Source organism: Osmerus eperlanus, chromosome 19, assembly GCF_963692335.1.
Source record: "Osmerus eperlanus chromosome 19, fOsmEpe2.1, whole genome shotgun sequence".
Taxonomy (NCBI): Eukaryota; Metazoa; Chordata; class Actinopteri; order Osmeriformes; family Osmeridae; genus Osmerus; species Osmerus eperlanus.
This window is the reverse complement of record NC_085036.1, coordinates 14,986,120-15,005,868: the sequence shown is the minus strand read 5'-3', so window position 1 is coordinate 15,005,868 and position 19,749 is coordinate 14,986,120. Positions and strand designations below refer to the sequence as shown.

At 50.9% G+C, this 19,749-nt stretch overlaps 1 protein-coding gene across 8 annotated transcripts in view; it reads left to right on the top strand.

Moving 5' to 3' along the window:
* Window positions 1-510: 510 nt before the first annotated feature.
* acaca (acetyl-CoA carboxylase alpha) overlaps window positions 511-19,749 on the top strand; it is a 53,900-nt gene continuing 34,661 nt past the window's right edge. For 5 of the 8 annotated variants that reach the window (XM_062485844.1, XM_062485842.1, XM_062485840.1 and 2 more), the window contains exons 1-22: window positions 511-669; window positions 1,696-1,924; window positions 6,277-6,421; window positions 6,501-6,639; window positions 6,864-6,973; window positions 7,437-7,518; window positions 7,727-7,825; window positions 8,411-8,517; window positions 8,606-8,716; window positions 8,796-9,005; window positions 9,192-9,362; window positions 10,375-10,536; window positions 11,700-11,863; window positions 11,979-12,129; window positions 12,226-12,329; window positions 12,981-13,208; window positions 13,393-13,543; window positions 13,621-13,755; window positions 14,148-14,294; window positions 14,412-14,600; window positions 14,693-14,793; window positions 14,889-14,977. In XM_062485844.1, the coding sequence (XP_062341828.1) occupies window positions 1,725-1,924; window positions 6,277-6,421; window positions 6,501-6,639; window positions 6,864-6,973; window positions 7,437-7,518; window positions 7,727-7,825; window positions 8,411-8,517; window positions 8,606-8,716; window positions 8,796-9,005; window positions 9,192-9,362; window positions 10,375-10,536; window positions 11,700-11,863; window positions 11,979-12,129; window positions 12,226-12,329; window positions 12,981-13,208; window positions 13,393-13,543; window positions 13,621-13,755; window positions 14,148-14,294; window positions 14,412-14,600; window positions 14,693-14,793; window positions 14,889-14,977 (2,995 nt within the window). In that variant the 5' untranslated portion in view covers window positions 511-669; window positions 1,696-1,724. The remainder of the gene's footprint in view (window positions 670-1,695; window positions 1,925-6,276; window positions 6,422-6,500; window positions 6,640-6,863; window positions 6,974-7,436; window positions 7,519-7,726; window positions 7,826-8,410; window positions 8,518-8,605; window positions 8,717-8,795; window positions 9,006-9,191; window positions 9,363-10,374; window positions 10,537-11,699; window positions 11,864-11,978; window positions 12,130-12,225; window positions 12,330-12,980; window positions 13,209-13,392; window positions 13,544-13,620; window positions 13,756-14,147; window positions 14,295-14,411; window positions 14,601-14,692; window positions 14,794-14,888; window positions 14,978-19,749) is intronic. The other 3 variants (XM_062485845.1, XM_062485843.1, XM_062485839.1) reach the window with 1 other exon arrangement.

Sequence of the window (19,749 nt, the reverse complement as noted above, 5' to 3'; positions counted from 1 at the left end):
ATGCTGCATCAAATTGTCCAAAGCCTGTAGGTACATTACACTTACCATATGTATTTTGGTGATTTCAAAGTACTCCTGGGCCTTGTTCCACCAGCTGAGTGCAATCACAAGCGTAATCTTGAATTGTTTTAATGTAATATACCGGTAATGTACCTTTTTTTAAGTCCTTAAAAAACATGTATTTTAACATTTTCATTTAATACAAATAGTGGCTTTTTTTTAAACAGTTTTATTTTGGTTCGTAGCATTGGAGTCTGGAGTAGAAAGCAGATGTAAAAGTACAACATTAAGGAATGTCCCTTAACTCGTCAGACGGCCAGGCACGTGGCCGGCAAGGAGGTTTTTATTGGGCACACCTCCTCTCAACATCAGCCCGCCTCTAAAGGGAGTTCTGCAATATGATTGGTTACTTGTCAGCAGTGCAGTAGCGTGATTGGCTAATGAACTCAGTTCAGAGTGGAACGACCAGGAGTAACCTGTGTCAGCATCATATCGCACCACCGCCACTGTCAAAGCGTCTGTTGTACTCGTGTTAGCTCATCATGATGTGAGTTTTTGTCATAAGCGATTGGAAAAACACGACAGATGGATCCCAGGAGAAAGTGAAGCTATATTAATCAGTCGTTTGGAATCAACTATTCAGTATTTCTTGTCGATTTATTTCCCACGGTGAGTTAGCTTGTTATCTAGTGCGATAACAAGAAGCAAGTCATGTTTGTCTGCTTCTGCCGGTACTAGTACTGTACTCGTTCTCAACGTCGATATCTAGCTAGCTAGTCCAGCCATCAGCGATCTTGCTGTCCCTATAAGCTCATTAGCTAGCAATCTAGTGGTATAGCTAGTTAGCTAGCTAACGAACAGCAAATAGCTAGACTAGTTAGCTAGCTAACTAACAGCAGTGTTGCTAATAGGAACTTTACAGAAAACATGTTCTTGCAAATGTATAGCGCGAGTAACATTGTATGGATTTAGCAGCAGTAAGGGTGAGGATCCAAGCCGTGCCACTGCTCTGTTGTGGTCGCTGTTGCAGTTTCCTCCAGCACAGATTAGCTGTCCAGGCGAGATGTAAATTCAACGTTTGGGAATTAACATACTTGCAAAATATGTTTCTCGTGAATATCTAGTGAATATGTAATCCTGCATGATGCAGTATTATGGATTAAGTAATCCTGGCGTTGGCCCGATACTGTAAGAATGTGTGTGTGTGTGTGTGGGGGGGGGGGGGGTGCGCTACAGGGTCGGGTTAAACAGGTCCAGCAGGTAGATGAGCAAGGTGTGCCTTACAGCGTACTCAATCTGGATAGTCACCTATTAGTAACGGTGTATGTTTGCTGGGATTTCGTAAACATTCTCTACCAAACATGGCATTTAAAACCAATGTAGTTAATTTACTGCCAGATGGATGGCGATGTTCAGTGTGAGGGTTGCTGCTGCAGTAGCCTAGCTGTCAAGAGCATGCAGCCTGGATGAGGTGATGTTGGCATGGCAAATTACCCTTTCAGGTCAGCATAGTGATTTTTGCAATAGTTTCACATACAGATGCTTCATCAGCTAGACTTTGCACCCACTGATGCAACCTGTCAAATGTTGATGAAAGGTGGATGCCAGGATGATCCTGTGTAACATGTTAGCCCCCCCCCCCACACACACACCTACATCCTCCCTCCTTATATCTGAGCGCCTCTCCCTCCTCAGTGTTAGCCAGCTGCCCGTGTCGCCCCGCCATGGCCCAGCAGGACCAGAAGCCCGCTGCCCTGCTCTCCCACTTCACGGTGGGCTCTGTGTCGGAGGAGAACTCTGAGGACGAGGTGCTGGGGAGGCAGGAGGAAAAGGAGCGCTCCCTGTCCCCCTCCTCCTCCATCAGCTCCGACAGCACCTTCGAGATGGGCTTCGACCACGTGGACGGGCCTCTGCATAACCTGAGGTTTGTTCAACATACACAAGTGGTTCCGTTCTTGTAGAACAGCATGTTTATTGTTTATAGACATGTTGCATGGGGACACTGGTATAGGACATGTTGCATGGGGACACTGGTATAGGACATGTTGCATGGGGACACTGGTATAGGACATGTTGCATGGGGACACTGGTATAGGACATGTTGCATGGGGACACTGGTATAGGACATGTTGCCATGGGGACACTGGTATAGGACATGTTGCCATGGGGACACTGGTATAGGACATGTTGCCATGGGGACAGTGGTATAGGACATGTTGCCATGGGGACAGTGGTTAGACATTTGACTGCAGATAAAAAGGTCACAGGTTCAAACCCCCCTGAACATTTAATTGGATATACAGTACTGAGAAAAAGTCAATTTTTTACATGAATATTGTCTTAAATATATATATTGTTGTCTTCTGTATTTGTGCAGCAGTATAAAATATAAAAAAATGTAGAGAACATTTTTGTTCAGTTTTGTCATTCCATTGTTTCTTTAAGCATTTTTGCGTTACTTGTCTGAAATGTTGTGAAATTGCTCAATGTAAACGAGAGGCAGTTAGAACCGAAACTGTACTGTACTGTAGCTAGTGGTACATGCCAGTGGAGCGAGTGGTACGTGATAGTGGCTAGTGGTACGTGCCAGTGCCTCTACTGGCACCTAGTGGTACGTGACAGTAGCTAGTGGTACATGCCAGTGCCTTTACTGGCACCTAGTGGTACGTGCCAGTGCCTCCACTGGTACATGACAGTAGCTAGTGGTACATGCCAGTGCCTCCGCTGGTACATGACAGTAGCTAGTGGTATGTGCCAGTGCCTCCGCTGGTACATGACAGTTACTGTTCTGTTGATAGTGGTACGCAAGTGTCTCGTGGCAGTTGCATTGGGTGTCTTGCAGCTTTTGTTTACTGTCATGTAGCCTAACTTCCCCGCGGCCATTTTAGAATAGCATTGTTTAAGTATGTGTGGCGGCCTGTGGAAACCCGTGGATGTCGCGGCCGCTCATTGTTGGCTATAAGCCATAAAAGATCGAAAATCGTTTTCTGTCAAAATTGAGATTTTTTATGTTTTGTATAGTTAACACCCTAAACTTCATTGTTATGTGCATGTACAAAAAGTATATGATTACTTATGAAAAACTATTAATTTCAACGGTTTTTGGACATGTCAGCTAGCAAGATTTTCAAGCCGTGTCAAATCAAATGGAGTCAGGTGGCTGAGCGATGAGGGAGTCGGGCTAGTAATCTGAAGGTTGCCAGTTCGATTCCCGGCCGTGCATAATGACGTGTGTCCTTGGGCAAGGCACTTAACCCTACTTGCCTTGGGGAGAATGTCCCTGTACTTACTTTACTGTAAGTCGCTCTGGATAAGAGCGTCTGCTAAATGACTAAATGTAAATGCTTAGTTTGCCTGCTCTTTTGAGTGCTGCAGCAGCCCATAACAACTGATCAATTAAATAACTTGCTGAGAAGTTATTAATGTAGCCTATACTTAAACTGACATTTACATTCACAACGTCGACGAACAAAAGGATTTTCTCCCATATCACTTTTTGACACAGGTCGACTTTAAAATGATGTAACTTCAGATGTGATAAAGATATCTGTGTGATTTAAACAGATTTGTATCCAGGAGAGTTTGTAGTTTCCAATATGTATAATACCTAGAAAGTACATTTGCAATCATAGGGTGTCATTTATTGACAAGGTGCTTTATATGAAAATAATGAATTATTATTAACAACTATATTTACTCAGAGTATCGAAATGCAAATGTAGGCTACCTATATTGACTTCAGTTATTAAAATTAATGATATACGCCACTAGTAGGCGCTGATAACAACACAACGATGTGCATCACAGACGAGAGTCTACAACGGTGGCTCATGTGCACGCTTAAATTCAGTTACTCTGAGTAAAATAATTTGTTACTAATTCATTACGTGTGTACAAGTCTACATTACTGGTCACACCATTACACTATATGCAATATAATGTCTAAATCGACTACTTTGTATGGTGAGCTTGTAGTGAGACATCAAAAGTATGGTTTGGAGTCTGTTAGCACGAACAGTTGAACTTATTTTTTTAAATAAAAGTTTATAGCCTGTTCTCCTATTCTAAAATGGCCGCGGGGCAGTTACACGACAGTAAACAAAAGCTGCAAGACACCCAATGCAACTGCCACGACACACTTGCATACCACTATCAACAGAACAGTAACTGTCATGTACCAGCGGAGGCACTGTCACATACCACTAGCTACTGTCATGTACCAGCGGAGGCACTGGCATGTACCACTAGCTACTGTCACGTACCACTCGCTCCACTGTCACGTACCACTCGCTACAGTACAGTACAGTTTCGGTTCTAACCGCTACTGATGTAAACTCTGGATCAGTTCTGAGCTGGCTGTCTGCTAGGCCCCTCAGCTGGCTGTCTGCTGGGCCCCTCAGCTGGCTGTCTGCTAGGCCCCTCAGCTGGCTGTCTGCTGGGCCCCTCAGCTGGCTGTCTGCTGGGCCCCTCAGCTGGCTGTCTGCTGGGCCCCTCAGCTGGCTGTCTGCTGGGCCCCTCAGCTGGCTGTCTGCTGGGCCCCTCAGCTGGCTGTCTGCTGGGCCCCTCAGCTGGCTGTCTGCTGGGCCCCTCAGCTGGCTGTCTGCTGGGCCCCTCAGCTGGCTGTCTGCTGGGCCCCTCAGCTGGGTGTGAAGAATGTGGCCTCACCAGCTCCCAGCCTGCCTCAGAGAAACTGTGGTTTCTGGAAGCACAGCCCTGCTTGTCCCCCCGCCTGCACCCTGCTCTCTCCCCCTCTCTCCCCCCCCCTCTCTCTCTCTCTCTCGCCCCCCCCCCCCCCCCCAGAGTCCCAGACAGCTGCTTTAACCCTCAGACAGCACTCTCAGATCTCCCTAACCCTCAGACAGCACTCTCAGACAGCACTCTCAGATCTCCCTAACCCTCCGACAGCACTCTCAGACAGCACTCTCAGCTCTCCCTAACCCTCAGACAGCACCCTCAGCTCTCCCTAACCCTCCGACAGCACTCTCAGCTCTCCCTAACCCTCAGACAGCACCCTCAGCTCTCCCTAACCCTCCGACAGCACTCTCAGATCTCCCTAACCCTCCGACAGCACTCTCAGATCTCCCTAACCCTCAGACAGCACTCTCAGCTCTCCCTAACCCTCAGAAAGCACTCTCAGGCAGCACTCTCAGATCTCCCTAACCCTCAGACAGCACTCTCAGATCTCCCTAACCCTCAGACAGCACTCTCAGCTCTCCCTAACCCTCAGACAGCACTCTCAGACAGCACTCTCAGACAGCACTCTCAGATCTCCCTAACCCTCCGACAGCACTCTCAGACAGCACTCTCAGATCTCCCTAACCCTCCGACAGCACTCTCAGATCTCCCTAACCCTCCGACAGCACTCTCAGCTCTCCTAACCCTTTAACTTTCCCTCTACATGTGGGTGTTATCTCTGTTGGCTCTCTAGCAGGCGTTCAGATTGTATGAGTAAGGGTTAACCCTAACCCTATGAGTAAGCTCTCTGAGTAGGCCAGACAGAGACCCAAGCTCACCTGAGGTCAGGTCTGGCTAAAGTTCAGGGTGTTGAAACTGGAAATACTGGACAGTGAGTCTCTCTCTTACCTCCCACAGTCCTCTATCTCTCATTCGTCGAGGGCTTGCCCTGCCCAACCAGCGGCTGTTCTCCTGAGGTCCAGACAGAATGGAACAGACATGTTAACTGGCCAGTTCTGCTGGCTACTTAACCTGTCTTGTGTAATACTCACTGGAATTGCTTAAAAAGCAAACATTTCACCTGGTGAAACTTTCATTTGGGATTTTGAAAAGCAGATTTTGAACCTACCTTGATTGATTATTATGGTTGAACACATTTCCCCTTTTGATCCAAGGTCAGTGAAGACTGGAAGCTGAGTTTCATGAGACGTTCTGATCTGCTATTTCCTTCAGTAGCACTCTTATCTCTAAAGTGATATGGGTGCCTTCAGATCAGCCTGATCCAAGTTGTAAAAAAACAGATATCCAGTCCACAAGAATCTCACCTGATCCCTCCTGTCCTGCAGTCTGTCCATTAACAAACCCTCAAACATGCATGAAGGAAATGCCTTTTCTGACTTCCTGGTTCCTGATGATTGTGATGGTGTTTGAGTTTAGTTTATGTGGGGGACTTTATTTCTTATCTTCTGGTAGGGGCTAGGTTGGTTACAGATGCTGATGTGGGCATCTGTGAAGCCACTGGTTTAAAGGGCTGAAAATAAGGCATCATGTGATTAGCTGGAGGGCCCAGGCTGTGTCCTTCTGATACTGAATGAGTGTCAGTCTGTCACACAGGCCCAGCATGTCGGGGCTGCACCTGGTGAAGCAGGGTAGAGACCGCCGCCGCATGGACCTGCAGAGGGACTTCACCGTCGCCTCCCCGGCAGAGTTTGTCACACGCTTCGGGGGCAACAAGGTCATCGAGAAGGTAGGTAGTCCTCAGCCCCGGGGTCACGCTGGGGTCAGTATTGGGGGTGAGGGTGTCATAATGCTGAATCCCCCCTCAGGTCCTCATCGCCAACAACGGCATTGCCGCGGTGAAGTGCATGCGCTCCATCCGCCGCTGGTCGTACGAGATGTTCCGCAATGAGAGGGCCATCCGCTTCGTCGTCATGGTAACCCCGGAAGACCTAAAAGCCAATGCAGGTGAGGGGGTAGGGCTGCAGAACCCCTATTGGTTTAGCTCGTCAGTTAACAAGTGACTCCTGGTCTAACTCAGCAGACAGAATGTTCCCTGTATTCTGTACATGAGTCATGCTGCTCTAGGGTCAGAGTTACATAACGTCTGACAATATTGTGCAAACAAGCAAACACTGCATATTGTGCCAGACATGCAACATGTATACATTTTCCTTGACTGTAATCCACAGAGTACATAAAAATGGCAGACCATTATGTTCCTGTTCCCGGAGGGACCAACAACAATAATTATGCCAACGTGGAGCTCATTCTGGACATCGCTAAACGCATCCCTGTGCAGGTGCACTGAAACACCACGCTTCCACTCCTCAGTGATTCACAGCAAATATGAAAGTGTTCATCTAACACCAGTATTTGACTTGTTGGGTGTAGATCCTCTCTCATGAGATGGACCAATAGGAACTCTGCTGGTGTAGCTAATTGGTCCACCTGGGTGGAGGACATGTTCATGATTACCTCTCTCCCCCTCGCCCCTCTCTCCTCCGCCTCGCCCCTCTCCTCCCCCTCGCCCCTCTCTCCTCTCCCTCGCCCCTCTCTCCTCCCCCTCGCCCCTCGCTCCTCTCCCTCGCCCCTCTCTCCTCCCCCTCGCCCCTCTCTCCTCCCCCTCGCCCCTCTCTCCTCCCCCTCGCCCCTCTCTCCTCCCCCTCGCCCCTCTCTCCTCCCCCTCGCCCCTCTCTCCTCCCCCTCGCCCCTCTCTCCTCCCCCTCGCCCCTCTCTCCTCCCCCTCGCCCCTCTCTCCCCAGGCGGTGTGGGCTGGGTGGGGTCACGCGTCAGAGAACCCCAAACTCCCTGAACTGCTTCATAAGAACGGCATCGCCTTCATGGGTAAGATGGCATAGCCTTCATGAGTAAGAACCCTTCATTTTTGTGAGGTGAGTGCTAAGTTTTGGGGTTAAGGTTAGATTTGTTAAGGTTAGTGATTGGGGGAAACTGGATTTTGAATGGGACTCAATTCTGAGTCCCGATTAACAAAATGTGTGTGTGCGTGATCGTAGGTAGCCTTTCTAGATGCTGGTCTCTGCTCTTCTCCCAGGTCCTCCTAGCCAGGCCATGTGGGCTCTGGGGGACAAGATCGCCTCGTCCATCGTGGCCCAGACAGCTGGGATCCCCACCTTACCCTGGAGCGGGAGAGGTACGTCTGTCTGCCGCTCTGTCTGTTCACATTCTAATTGAGGTGTGGGAAGGTACTGACTGTGTGTTCATGTGTGTGTGTGTGTGTGTGTGTGTGTGTGTGTGTCTCAGGGAAGGTACTGACTGTGTGTTGGTGTCTCAGGGAAGGTACTGACTGTGTGTGTGTGTGTCTCAGGGAAGGTACTGACTGTGTTCATGTGCGTGTGTGTGTGTCTCAGGGAAGGTACTGACTGTGTTCATGTGCGTGTGTGTGTGTCTCAGGGAAGGTACTGACTGTGTGCGTGTCTGTGTGTGTGTCTCAGGGAAGGTACTGACTGTGTGTGTGTGTGTGTGTGTGTCTCAGGGAAGGTACTGACTGTGTGTGTGTGTGTGTGTGTCTCAGGGAAGGTACTGACTGTGTGTGTGTGTGTCTCAGGGAAGGTACTGACTTTGTGTGTGTGTGTGTGTGTCTCAGGGAAGGTACTGACTGTGTGTGTGTGTGTCTCAGGGAAGGTACTGACTGTGTGTGTGTGTGTCTCAGGGAAGGTACTGACTGTGTGTGTGTGTGTCTCAGGGAAGGTACTGACTTTGTGTTGGTGTGTGTCAGGTCTGACAGTGGAGTGGACAGAGAGTGACCAGAAGAAGAGGGTGATCAATGTTCCTCCGGAGGTGTATGACCTGGGCTGCATCCAGGATGTGGAGGCAGGATTGAAGGTCTGACCTCATGGACACACTCATGCTCTGGCCCTGATGCTTCTCTAGGAGGAGGCTGAGCATTGTGTTTGTGTGTGTGTGTCGCCAGGCTGCAGAGGAGGTGGGCTACCCTGTGATGGTGAAAGCTTCGGAGGGCGGCGGAGGGAAGGGCATCCGCAAGGTCAACACAGCAGATGACTTCCCCAACCTCTTCAGACAGGTGAGGGACGCCTGACCACCAGGGGACCCGCTCGGTGTGTATGTGTGACCCCCTTGCTGACCCCTAACCCCTAACCCAGGTCCAGGCGGAGGTTCCGGGCTCGCCCATCTTCGTGATGCAGCTGGCCAAGCACGCTCGGCACCTGGAGGTTCAGATCCTGGCCGACCAGTACGGCAACGCCATCTCCCTGTTTGGCCGGGACTGCTCAGTGCAGCGACGCCACCAGAAGATCATTGAGGAAGCTCCTGCCACCATCGCTAATGGAGACGTGTTTGAGGATATGGAGAGGGTAGGAGACGTTAAAGATTCAATTTCATTTGCTCTTTAATTCTATGTATATATAGTTATGTACTGTATAATACTGTTATATGATTAACATATAATGTATTTGCATATATGCATATTTAATATGAATCTGTACAGTGACTGTCTGTATTGTGACTGTGTATTCTGTATTGTGACTGTGTGTCCCCAGTGTGCGGTGAAGCTGGCTAAGATGGTGGGCTATGTGAGTGCTGGGACGGTGGAGTATCTATACAGCCCAGACAGCAGCTTCTACTTCCTGGAGCTGAACCCCCGCCTGCAGGTGGAACACCCTTGCACCGAGATGGTGGCTGACGTCAACCTGCCCGCCGCACAGCTGCAGGTGGGGCGCAGTGTGTATGTGTTTGTGTGTGTGTGTTCATTTTCACATCAGAGCGCTTCACCACTCCTGACGGCTAATTCTACCTCAGGCCTCCATCCCCATGGTAACCGAGGTTAAAGAGAGAGTCAGAGTACAGGCCCCTCCCCTCCTCCCCAGAGCTTTGGGGCAGATGTACAGCAGTAGGTCTCGTGGTTGTCCTGCTGTTAGTAAGTAGGTCAGATCAGCTCAAGCAGAAGCCCAGGCAGGGAACAGACCCTGTACACAGACAGGCTTCTGGGGGAACAGACCCTGTACACAGACAGGCTTCTGGGGGAGCAGGCCCTGTACACAGACAGGCTTCTGGGGGAATGCTCTACTCACTACACAGTACTCACCCTAAATAAGAGAGTCCTAAATAAACACAGGCTCCTTCTCGCTGCTAATGCATCCACATGATAACACTTCATTAGCTAGGCTATTAATGCCAATGATTGTGATAAGGAGGATGTCATGATGCTGCATACTTTAGCTTATCAAGTATCAAGTAGCTTTATTGTCAATTTCTTCACGTCAAGCCATAAAAAGGAATCGATATGACGTTTCCCACTCTCCCACAGTGAAACATATAAAAAGCACAGACACAACAGATAAGACAAGACATTTCCTAAAACATACGTATTCACATACAGCAGCATAAGTTTCCTGTAAAGTGTATAAGTGCTAAAAGTGCTAAAAGTGCTAAAAGTGCTAAAAGTGCTAAAAGTGCTAAAAGTGCTAAAAGTGCTAAAAGTGCTAAAAGTGCTAAAAGTGCTAAACGTGCTAAACGTGCTAAAGGTGCTAAAGGTGATAAAAGTGCAAGAGAGTTTGTTGCAGTGATTTTATGAAGATGCTACATGTGTTAGCTTATAAAGATGCTACATTTGTTAGCTTATGAAGATGCTACACGTGTTAGCTTATGAAGATGCTACATGTGTTAGCTTATAAAGATGCTACATGTGTTAGCTGATGATTCTCCTCTGCCTGCCGCTGCCAGATCGCCATGGGGATCCCCCTGAACCGGATCAAGGACATCCGGATGCTGTACGGGGTGCAGCCCTGGGGAGACTGTCCCATCGACTTCGAGGCTCTGTCCACCTCCCCCTCACCCCGGGGACATGTCATTGCCGCCCGCATCACCAGCGAGAACCCAGACGAGGTGGCTCCTCCTTCCTCTCCTGTGGTCAGAGGGTTAGGGTTAGGTCACAGGGGATCCAGGCCTTCATGGACTGGACAGAGAGGATAGGGTTAGGGTTAACAGAGAGGATAGACTAGTGTTAACAGAGAGGAGAGACTAGTGTTTACAGAGAGGATAGACTAGTGTCGACAGAGAGGAGAGACTAGTGTCGACAGAGAGGAGAGACTAGTGTCGACAGAGAGGAGAGACTAGTGTTAACAGAGAGGAGAGACTAGTGTTTACAGAGAGGATAGACTAGTGTCGACAGAGAGGAGAGACTAGTGTCGACAGAGAGGAGAGACTAGTGTTAACAGAGAGGAGAGACTAGTGTTTACAGAGAGGCGAGACTAGTGTTTACAGAGAGGAGAGACTAGTGTTTACAGAGAGGAGAGACTAGTGTTTACAGAGGAGAGACTAGTGTTTACAGAGGAGAGACTAGTGTTTACAGAGGAGAGACTAGTGTTTACAGAGAGGAGAGACTAGTGTTTACAGAGAGGATAGACTAGTGTTAACAGAGAGGAGAGACTAGTGTTAACAGAGGAGAGACTAGTGTTAACAGAGAGGAGACACTAGTGTCGACAGAGAGGAGACACTAGTGTCGACAGAGAGGAGAGACTAGTGTCGACAGAGAGGAGAGACTAGTGTCTACAGAGAGGAGAGATTAGTGTCGACAGAGAGGAGAGACTAGTGTTAACAGAGAGGAGAGACTAGTGTCTACAGAGAGGAGAGACTAGTGTTAACAGAGAGGAGACACTAGTGTCAACAGAGGAGAGACTAGTGTCGACAGAGAGGAGAGACTAGTGTTAACAGAGAGGAGACACTAGTGTCAACAGAGGAGAGACTAGTGTCGACAGAGAGGAGAGACTAGTGTCGACAGAGAGGAGAGACTAGTGTCGACAGAGAGGAGAGACTAGTGTTTACAGAGAGGAGAGACTAGTGTTTACAGAGAGGAGAGACTACTGTTAACAGAGAGGAGAGACTACTGTTAACAGAGAGGAGACACTACTGTCAACAGAGAGGAGAGACTAGTGTCAACAGAGAGGAGAGACTAGTGTCTACAGAGAGGAGAGACTAGTGTCTACAGAGAGGAGAGACTAGTGTCTACAGAGAGGAGAGACTAGTGTTAACTGTGTTTTGTCCACCAGGGTTTCAAGCCCAGTTCCGGCACTGTTCAGGAGCTGAACTTCCGCAGCAACAAGAACGTGTGGGGCTACTTCAGCGTGGCGGCGGCCGGGGGGCTGCACGAGTTCGCTGACTCCCAGTTTGGACACTGCTTCTCCTGGGGGGAGAACCGGGAGGAGGCCATCTCGTAAGCTCACCCGTCCACAGGTCCACCAGGGCCCTGAAACCACTGACGACACACAGGCCCCACATCCCTTATCCTAGATACTGATGGTGTCTGTATGGTGACCGTGTGTGTGCAGGAATATGGTGGTGGCTCTGAAAGAGCTGTCTATCCGAGGAGATTTCAGGACCACGGTGGAGTATCTCATCAAGCTGTTGGAGACAGAGAGCTTCCAACACAACAGCATTGACACTGGCTGGCTGGACCGACTTATCTCTGAGAAGATGCAGGTAGAGTCTGGACACAACAAGCTGTGCTTGGAGAATCCTGTAGTGTTTGTGTTTTAACCAACGTGTGCGTGTGCGCGTGTGTGTGTGTGCGTGCAGGCGGAGCGTCCAGACACCATGCTGGGCATCGTAAGCGGGGCTCTCCATGTTGCTGACTCCAACCTCAGGAACAGCGTCTCCAACTTCCTGCATTCTCTGGAAAGGTACTGTGGTGATGTTCTAGAAGAGGTATAGTAGTGATGTTCTAGAAGAGGTACTGTGGTGATGTTCTAGAATAGGTACTGTAGTGATGTTCTAGAAGAGATACAGTAGTGATGTTCTAGAAGAGATACTGTAGTGATGTTCTAGAAGAGATACTGTAGTGATGTTCTAGAAGAGATACTGTAGTGATGTTCTAGAAGAGGTACTGTAGAGATGTTCTAGAAGAGATACTGTGGTGATGTTCTAGAAGAGGTACTGTAGTGATGTTCTAGAAGAGGTACTGTAGTGATGTTCTAGAAGAGATACTGTAGTGATGTTCTAGAAGAGGTACTGTAGTGATATTCTAGAAGAGATACTGTAGTGATGTTCTAGAAGAGATACTGTGGTGATGTTCTAGAAGAGGTACTGTAGTGATATTCTAGAAGAGATACTGTGGTGATGTTCTAGAAGAGGTACAGTAGAGATGTTCTAGAAGAGATACTGTAATGATGTTCTAGAAGAGATACTGTGGTGATGTTCTAGAAGAGGTATTGTAGTGATGTTCTAGAAGAGGTACTGTAGAGATGTCCTAGAAGAGGTACTGTGGTGATGTTCTAGAAGAGGTATAGTAGTGATGTTCTCGGAGAGTTACAGTTCTATCCTCGTGTCTCCAGGGGCCAGGTCCTCCCAGCCCACACGCTGCTCAACACTGTAGAGGTGGAGCTCATCTACGAGGGAACCAAGTACATCCTGAAGGTGACCCGCCAGTCCCCCAGCTCCTACGTGGTGATCATGAACCACTCCCTGGTAGAGGTGGACGTGCACAGGCTGAGCGACGGAGGTGTGCTGCTGTCCTACGATGGCAGCAGCTACACCACCTACATGAAGGAGGAGGTGGACAGGTGGGTTAGGGTTAGGGTTCTTCTGATGGGGCTGGGAGGCGCCTTTACTGTTTTTATGGGCAGATGTTCTGCAGAAACACTTTCCTTAATGGGGTTTGGATACAGAGGGGTGGGTATAATTCTGAGTACCGTGTCACCATAGGAACAAGACATGCGTGTTAGAGGTGTGTGTGTTCCCCCTCAGGTACCGTGTCACCATAGGGAACAAGACGTGTGTGTTTGAGCGAGAGAACGACCCGTCTGTGTTGCGTTCACCGTCGGCAGGGAAGTTGATCCAGTACAGCGTGGAAGATGGAGGACACGTGTTCTCTGGACAGTGCTATGCCGAGATAGAGGTGAGGGAGCTGGAGGGCCGAGAGACGTGGGGGGTAATGCAGGTGATGAAGACTAATGCAGTGTGTGTGTGTTTCAGGTGATGAAGATGGTTATGACTTTAACAGCAGCAGAGTCGGGGTGTATCCACTACGTGAAGCGTGCTGGGGCGGTGCTGGAGCCCGGCTGTGTGATCGCTAAACTGCAGCTGGACGACCCCAGCAGAGTCCAGCAGGTGGGGGAGGGGGTGTGTGTGTTGGGTGTGTGTGTGTTGGGTGTGTGTGTGTTGGGTGTGTGTGTTGGGTGTGTGTGTGTTGGGTGTGTGTGTGTTGGGTGTGTGTGTGTTGGGTGTGTGTGTTGGGTGTGTGTGTGTTGGGTGTGTGTGTGTTGGGTGTGTGTGTGTTGGGTGTGTGTGTGTTGGGTGTGTGTGTTGGGTGTGTGTGTGTTGGGTGTGTGTGTGTTGGGTGTGTGTGTTGGGTGTGTGTGTGTTGGGTGTGTGTGTGTTGGGTGTGTGTGTGTTGGGTGTGTGTGTTGGGTGTGTGTGTGTTGGGTGTGTGTGTTGCACCATGTACCGCAGACGTTCCCCTTTCGATACTGAGTGGTTCTAAGTGTGTGTGTGTGCGCCAGGCGGAGCTCCACACAGGCCCCCTGCCGTGTATCCAGGCTGTGGCTCTGAGAGGAGAGAAGCTACACAGAGTGTTCCACAGCACTCTGGACCACCTGGTCCACATCATGAGTGGATACTGTCTGCCTGAGCCCTTCTACAGCACCAAGGTGGGTCCATATCTCTCTCTCTCTGTCTCTGTCTGTCTGTCTCTCTCATGCATAAATGTAATGTAAATGTAATGTATGTATGTGTGTGTATATTTATGCGTGTGTGTGTGTGTGCAGCTGAAGGAGTGGGTGGAGCGTCTGATGAAGACCCTGCGCGACCCCTCGCTGCCCCTCCTGGAGCTGCAGGACATCATGACCAGTGTGTCTGGACGCGTCCCCCCCGCCGTGGACAAGGCTATCAGGAAGGAGATGGCCCAGTACGCCAGCAACATCACATCCGTGCTCTGCCAGTTCCCCAGCCAGCAGGTCTCTCTCTCACACACACACACACACACACAAACACATTCTTCATTCTAGTTAGGTACAAGATGAAGGCTGAATAATCTGTTTCCTCCCAGATCGCTAACATCCTGGACAGCCATGCTGCCACCCTGAACAGGAAGTCAGAAAGGGAGGTGTTCTTCATGAACACCCAGAGCATTGTCCAGTTGGTGCAGAAGTAAGTCCTCCTCCCCTCCCCGCGCTCTCAATATGTATCAATCATACACTGACGTGTGTGTGTGTGTGTGTTTGTTTGTGTGTGTGTGTGTCCAGGTACCGCAGTGGGATTCGGGGCCACATGAAGGCAGTGGTGATGGACCTTCTCAGACAGTACCTCAAAGTAGAGGTCCAGTTCCAGAATGGTGAGAGAAATTTACTGTCATAGGTTTATATATTAAGGACGGGAGGGATGTCTGTACTGAGCGGGGTATTAGGGACAGGAGGGATGTCTGTACTGAGCGGGGTATTAGGGACGGGAGGGATGTCTGTACTGAGCGGGGTATTAGGGACAGGAGGGATGTCTGTACTGAGCGGGGTATTAGGGACAGGAGGGATGTCTGTACTGAGCGGGGTATTAGGGACAGGAGGGATGTCTGTACTGAGCGGGGTATTAGGGACAGGAGGGATGTCTGTACTGAGCGGGGTATTAGGGACAGGAGGGATGTCTGTACTGAGCGGGGTATTAGGGACAGGAGGGATGTCTGTACTGAGCGGGGTATTAGGGACGGGAGGGATGTCTGTACTGAGCGGGGTATTAGGGACAGGAGGGATGTCTGTACTGAGCGGGGTATTAGGGACGGGAGGGATGTCTGTACTGAGCGGGGTATTAGGGACAGGAGGGATGTCTGTACTGAGCGGGGTATTAGGGACAGGAGGGATGTCTGTACTGAGCGGGGTATTAGGGACAGGAGGGATGTCTGTACTGAGCGGGGTATTAGGGACAGGAGGGATGTCTGTACTGAGCGGGGTATTAGGGACAGGAGGGATGTCTGTACTGAGCGGGGTATTAGGGACAGGAGGGATGTCTGTACTGAGCGGGGTATTAGGGACAGGAGGGATGTCTGTACTGAGCGGGGTATTAGGGACAGGAGGGATGTCTGTACTGAGCGGGGTATTAGGGACAGGAGGGATGTCTGTACTGAGCGGGGTATTAGGGACAGGAGGGATGTCTGTACTGAGCGGGGTATTAGGGACAGGAGGGATGTCTGTACTGAGCGGGGTATTAGGGACAGGAGGGATGTCTGTACTGAGCGGGGTATTAGGGACAGGAGGGATGTCTGTACTGAGCGGGGTATTAGGGACGGGAGGGATGTCTGTACTGAGCGGGGTATTAGGGACGGGAGGGATGTCTGTACTGAGCGGGGTATTAGGGACGGGAGGGATGTCTGTACTGAGCGGGGTATTAGGGACAGGAGGGATGTCTGTACTGAGCGGGGTATTAGGGACAGGAGGGATGTCTGTACTGAGCGGGGTATTAGGGACAGGAGGGATGTCTGTACTGAGCGGGGTATTAGGGACAGGAGGGATGTCTGTACTGAGCGGGGTATTAGGGACAGGAGGGATGTCTGTACTGAGCGGGGTATTAGGGACAGGAGGGATGTCTGTACTGAGCGGGGTATTAGGGACAGGAGGGATGTCTGTACTGAGCGGGGTATTAGGGACAGGAGGGATGTCTGTACTGAGCGGGGTATTAAGGACAGGAGGGATGTCTGTACTGAGCGGGGTATTAGGGACAGGAGGGATGTCTGTACTGAGCGGGGTATTAGGGACAGGAGGGATGTCTGTACTGAGCGGGGTATTAGGGACAGGAGGGATGTCTGTACTGAGCGGGGTATTAGGGACAGGAGGGATGTCTGTACTGAGCGGGGTATTAGGGACAGGAGGGATGTCTGTACTGAGCGGGGTATTAGGGACAGGAGGGATGTCTGTACTGAGCGGGGTATTAGGGACAGGAGGGATGTCTGTACTGAGCGGGGTATTAGGGACAGGAGGGATGTCTGTACTGAGCGGGGTATTAGGGACAGGAGGGATGTCTGTACTGAGCGGGGTATTAGGGACGGGAGGGATGTCTGTACTGAGCGGGGTATTAGGGACGGGAGGGATGTCTGTACTGAGCGGGGTATTAGGGACAGGAGGGATGTCTGTACTGAGCGGGGTATTAGGGACAGGAGGGATGTCTGTACTGAGCGGGGTATTAAGGACAGGAGGGATGTCTGTACTGAGCGGGGTATTAGGGACAGGAGGGATGTCTGTACTGAGCGGGGTATTAGGGACAGGAGGGATGTCTGTACTGAGCGGGGTATTAGGGACGGGAGGGATGTCTGTACTGAGCGGGGTATTAAGGACAGGAGGGATGTCTGTACTGAGCGGGGTATTAGGGACAGGAGGGATGTCTGTACTGAGCGGGGTATTAGGGACAGGAGGGATGTCTGTACTGAGCGGGGTATTAGGGACAGGAGGGATGTCTGTACTGAGCGGGGTATTAGGGACAGGAGGGATGTCTGTACTGAGCGGGGTATTAGGGACGGGAGGGATGTCTGTACTGAGCGGGGTATTAGGGACAGGAGGGATGTCTGTACTGAGCGGGGTATTAGGGACAGGAGGGATGTCTGTACTGAGCAGGGTATTAGGGACAGGAGGGATGTCTGTACTGAGCGGGGTATTAGGGACAGGAGGGATGTCTGTACTGAGCGGGGTATTAGGGACAGGAGGGATGTCTGTACTGAGCGGGGTATTAAGGACAGGAGGGATGTCTGTACTGAGCGGGGTATTAGGGACGGGAGGGATGTCTGTACTGAGCGGGGTATTAGGGACAGGAGGGATGTCTGTACTGAGCGGGGTATTAGGGACAGGAGGGATGTCTGTACTGAGCGGGGTATTAGGGACGGGAGGGATGTCTGTACTGAGCGGGGTATTAGGGACAGGAGGGATGTCTGTACTGAGCGGGGTATTAGGGACAGGAGGGATGTCTGTACTGAGCGGGGTATTAGGGACAGGAGGGATGTCTGTACTGAGCGGGGTATTAGGGACAGGAGGGATGTCTGTACTGAGCGGGGTATTAGGGACAGGAGGGATGTCTGTACTGAGCGGGGTATTAGGGACAGGAGGGATGTCTGTACTGAGCGGGGTATTAGGGACAGGAGGGATGTCTGTACTGAGCGGGGTATTAGGGACAGGAGGGATGTCTGTACTGAGCGGGGTATTAGGGACAGGAGGGATGTCTGTACTGAGCGGGGTATTAGGGACAGGAGGGATGTCTGTACTGAGCGGGGTATTAGGGACAGGAGGGATGTCTGTACTGAGCGGGGTATTAGGGACGGGAGGGATGTCTGTACTGAGCGGGGTATTAGGGACAGGAGGGATGTCTGTACTGAGCGGGGTATTAGGGACAGGAGGGATGTCTGTACTGAGCGGGGTATTAGGGACAGGAGGGATGTCTGTACTGAGCGGGGTATTAGGGACAGGAGGGATGTCTGTACTGAGCGGGGTATTAGGGACAGGAGGGATGTCTGTACTGAGCGGGGTATTAGGGACAGGAGGGATGTCTGTACTGAGCGGGGTATTAGGGACAGGAGGGATGTCTGTACTGAGCGGGGTATTAGGGACAGGAGGGATGTCTGTACTGAGCGGGGTATTAGGGACAGGAGGGATGTCTGTACTGAGCGGGGTATTAGGGACAGGAGGGATGTCTGTACTGAGCGGGGTATTAGGGACAGGAGGGATGTCTGTACTGAGCGGGGTATTAGGGACGGGAGGGATGTCTGTACTGAGCGGGGTATTAGGGACAGGAGGGATGTCTGTACTGAGCGGGGTATTAGGGACAGGAGGGATGTCTGTACTGAGCGGGGTATTAGGGACAGGAGGGATGTCTGTACTGAGCGGGGTATTAGGGACAGGAGGGATGTCTGTACTGAGCGGGGTATTAGGGACAGGAGGGATGTCTGTACTGAGCGGGGTATTAGGGACAGGAGGGATGTCTGTACTGAGCGGGGTATTAGGGACAGGAGGGATGTCTGTACTGAGCGGGGTATTAGGGACAGGAGGGATGTCTGTACTGAGCGGGGTATTAGGGACAGGAGGGATGTCTGTACTGAGCGGGGTATTAGGGACAGGAGGGATGTCTGTACTGAGCGGGGTATTAGGGACAGGAGGGATGTCTGTACTGAGCGGGGTATTAGGGACAGGAGGGATGTCTGTACTGAGCGGGGTATTAGGGACAGGAGGGATGTCTGTACTGAGCGGGGTATTAGGGACAGGAGGGATGTCTGTACTGAGCGGGGTATTAGGGACAGGAGGGATGTCTGTACTGAGCGGGGTATTAGGGACAGGAGGGATGTCTGTACTGAGCGGGGTATTAGGGACAGGAGGGATGTCTGTACTGAGCGGGGTATTAGGGACGGGAGGGATGTCTGTACTGAGCGGGGTATTAGGGACAGGAGGGATGTCTGTACTGAGCGGGGTATTAGGGACAGGAGGGATGTCTGTACTGAGCGGGGTATTAGGGACAGGAGGGATGTCTGTACTGAGCGGGGTATTAGGGACAGGAGGGATGTCTGTACTGAGCGGGGTATTAGGGACAGGAGGGATGTCTGTACTGAGCGGGGTATTAGGGACAGGAGGGATGTCTGTACTGAGCGGGGTATTAGGGACAGGAGGGATGTCTGTACTGAGCGGGGTATTAGGGACAGGAGGGATGTCTGTACTGAGCGGGGTATTAGGGACAGGAGGGATGTCTGTACTGAGCGGGGTATTAGGGACGGGAGGGATGTCTGTACTGAGCGGGGTATTAGGGACAGGAGGGATGTCTGTACTGAGCGGGGTATTAGGGACAGGAGGGATGTCTGTACTGAGCGGGGTATTAGGGACAGGAGGGATGTCTGTACTGAGCGGGGTATTAGGGACAGGAGGGATGTCTGTACTGAGCGGGGTATTAGGGACAGGAGGGATGTCTGTACTGAGCGGGGTATTAGGGACAGGAGGGATGTCTGTACTGAGCGGGGTATTAGGGACAGGAGGGATGTCTGTACTGAGCGGGGTATTAGGGACGGGAGGGATGTCTGTACTGAGCGGGGTATTAGGGACAGGAGGGATGTCTGTACTGAGCGGGGTATTAGGGACAGGAGGGATGTCTGTA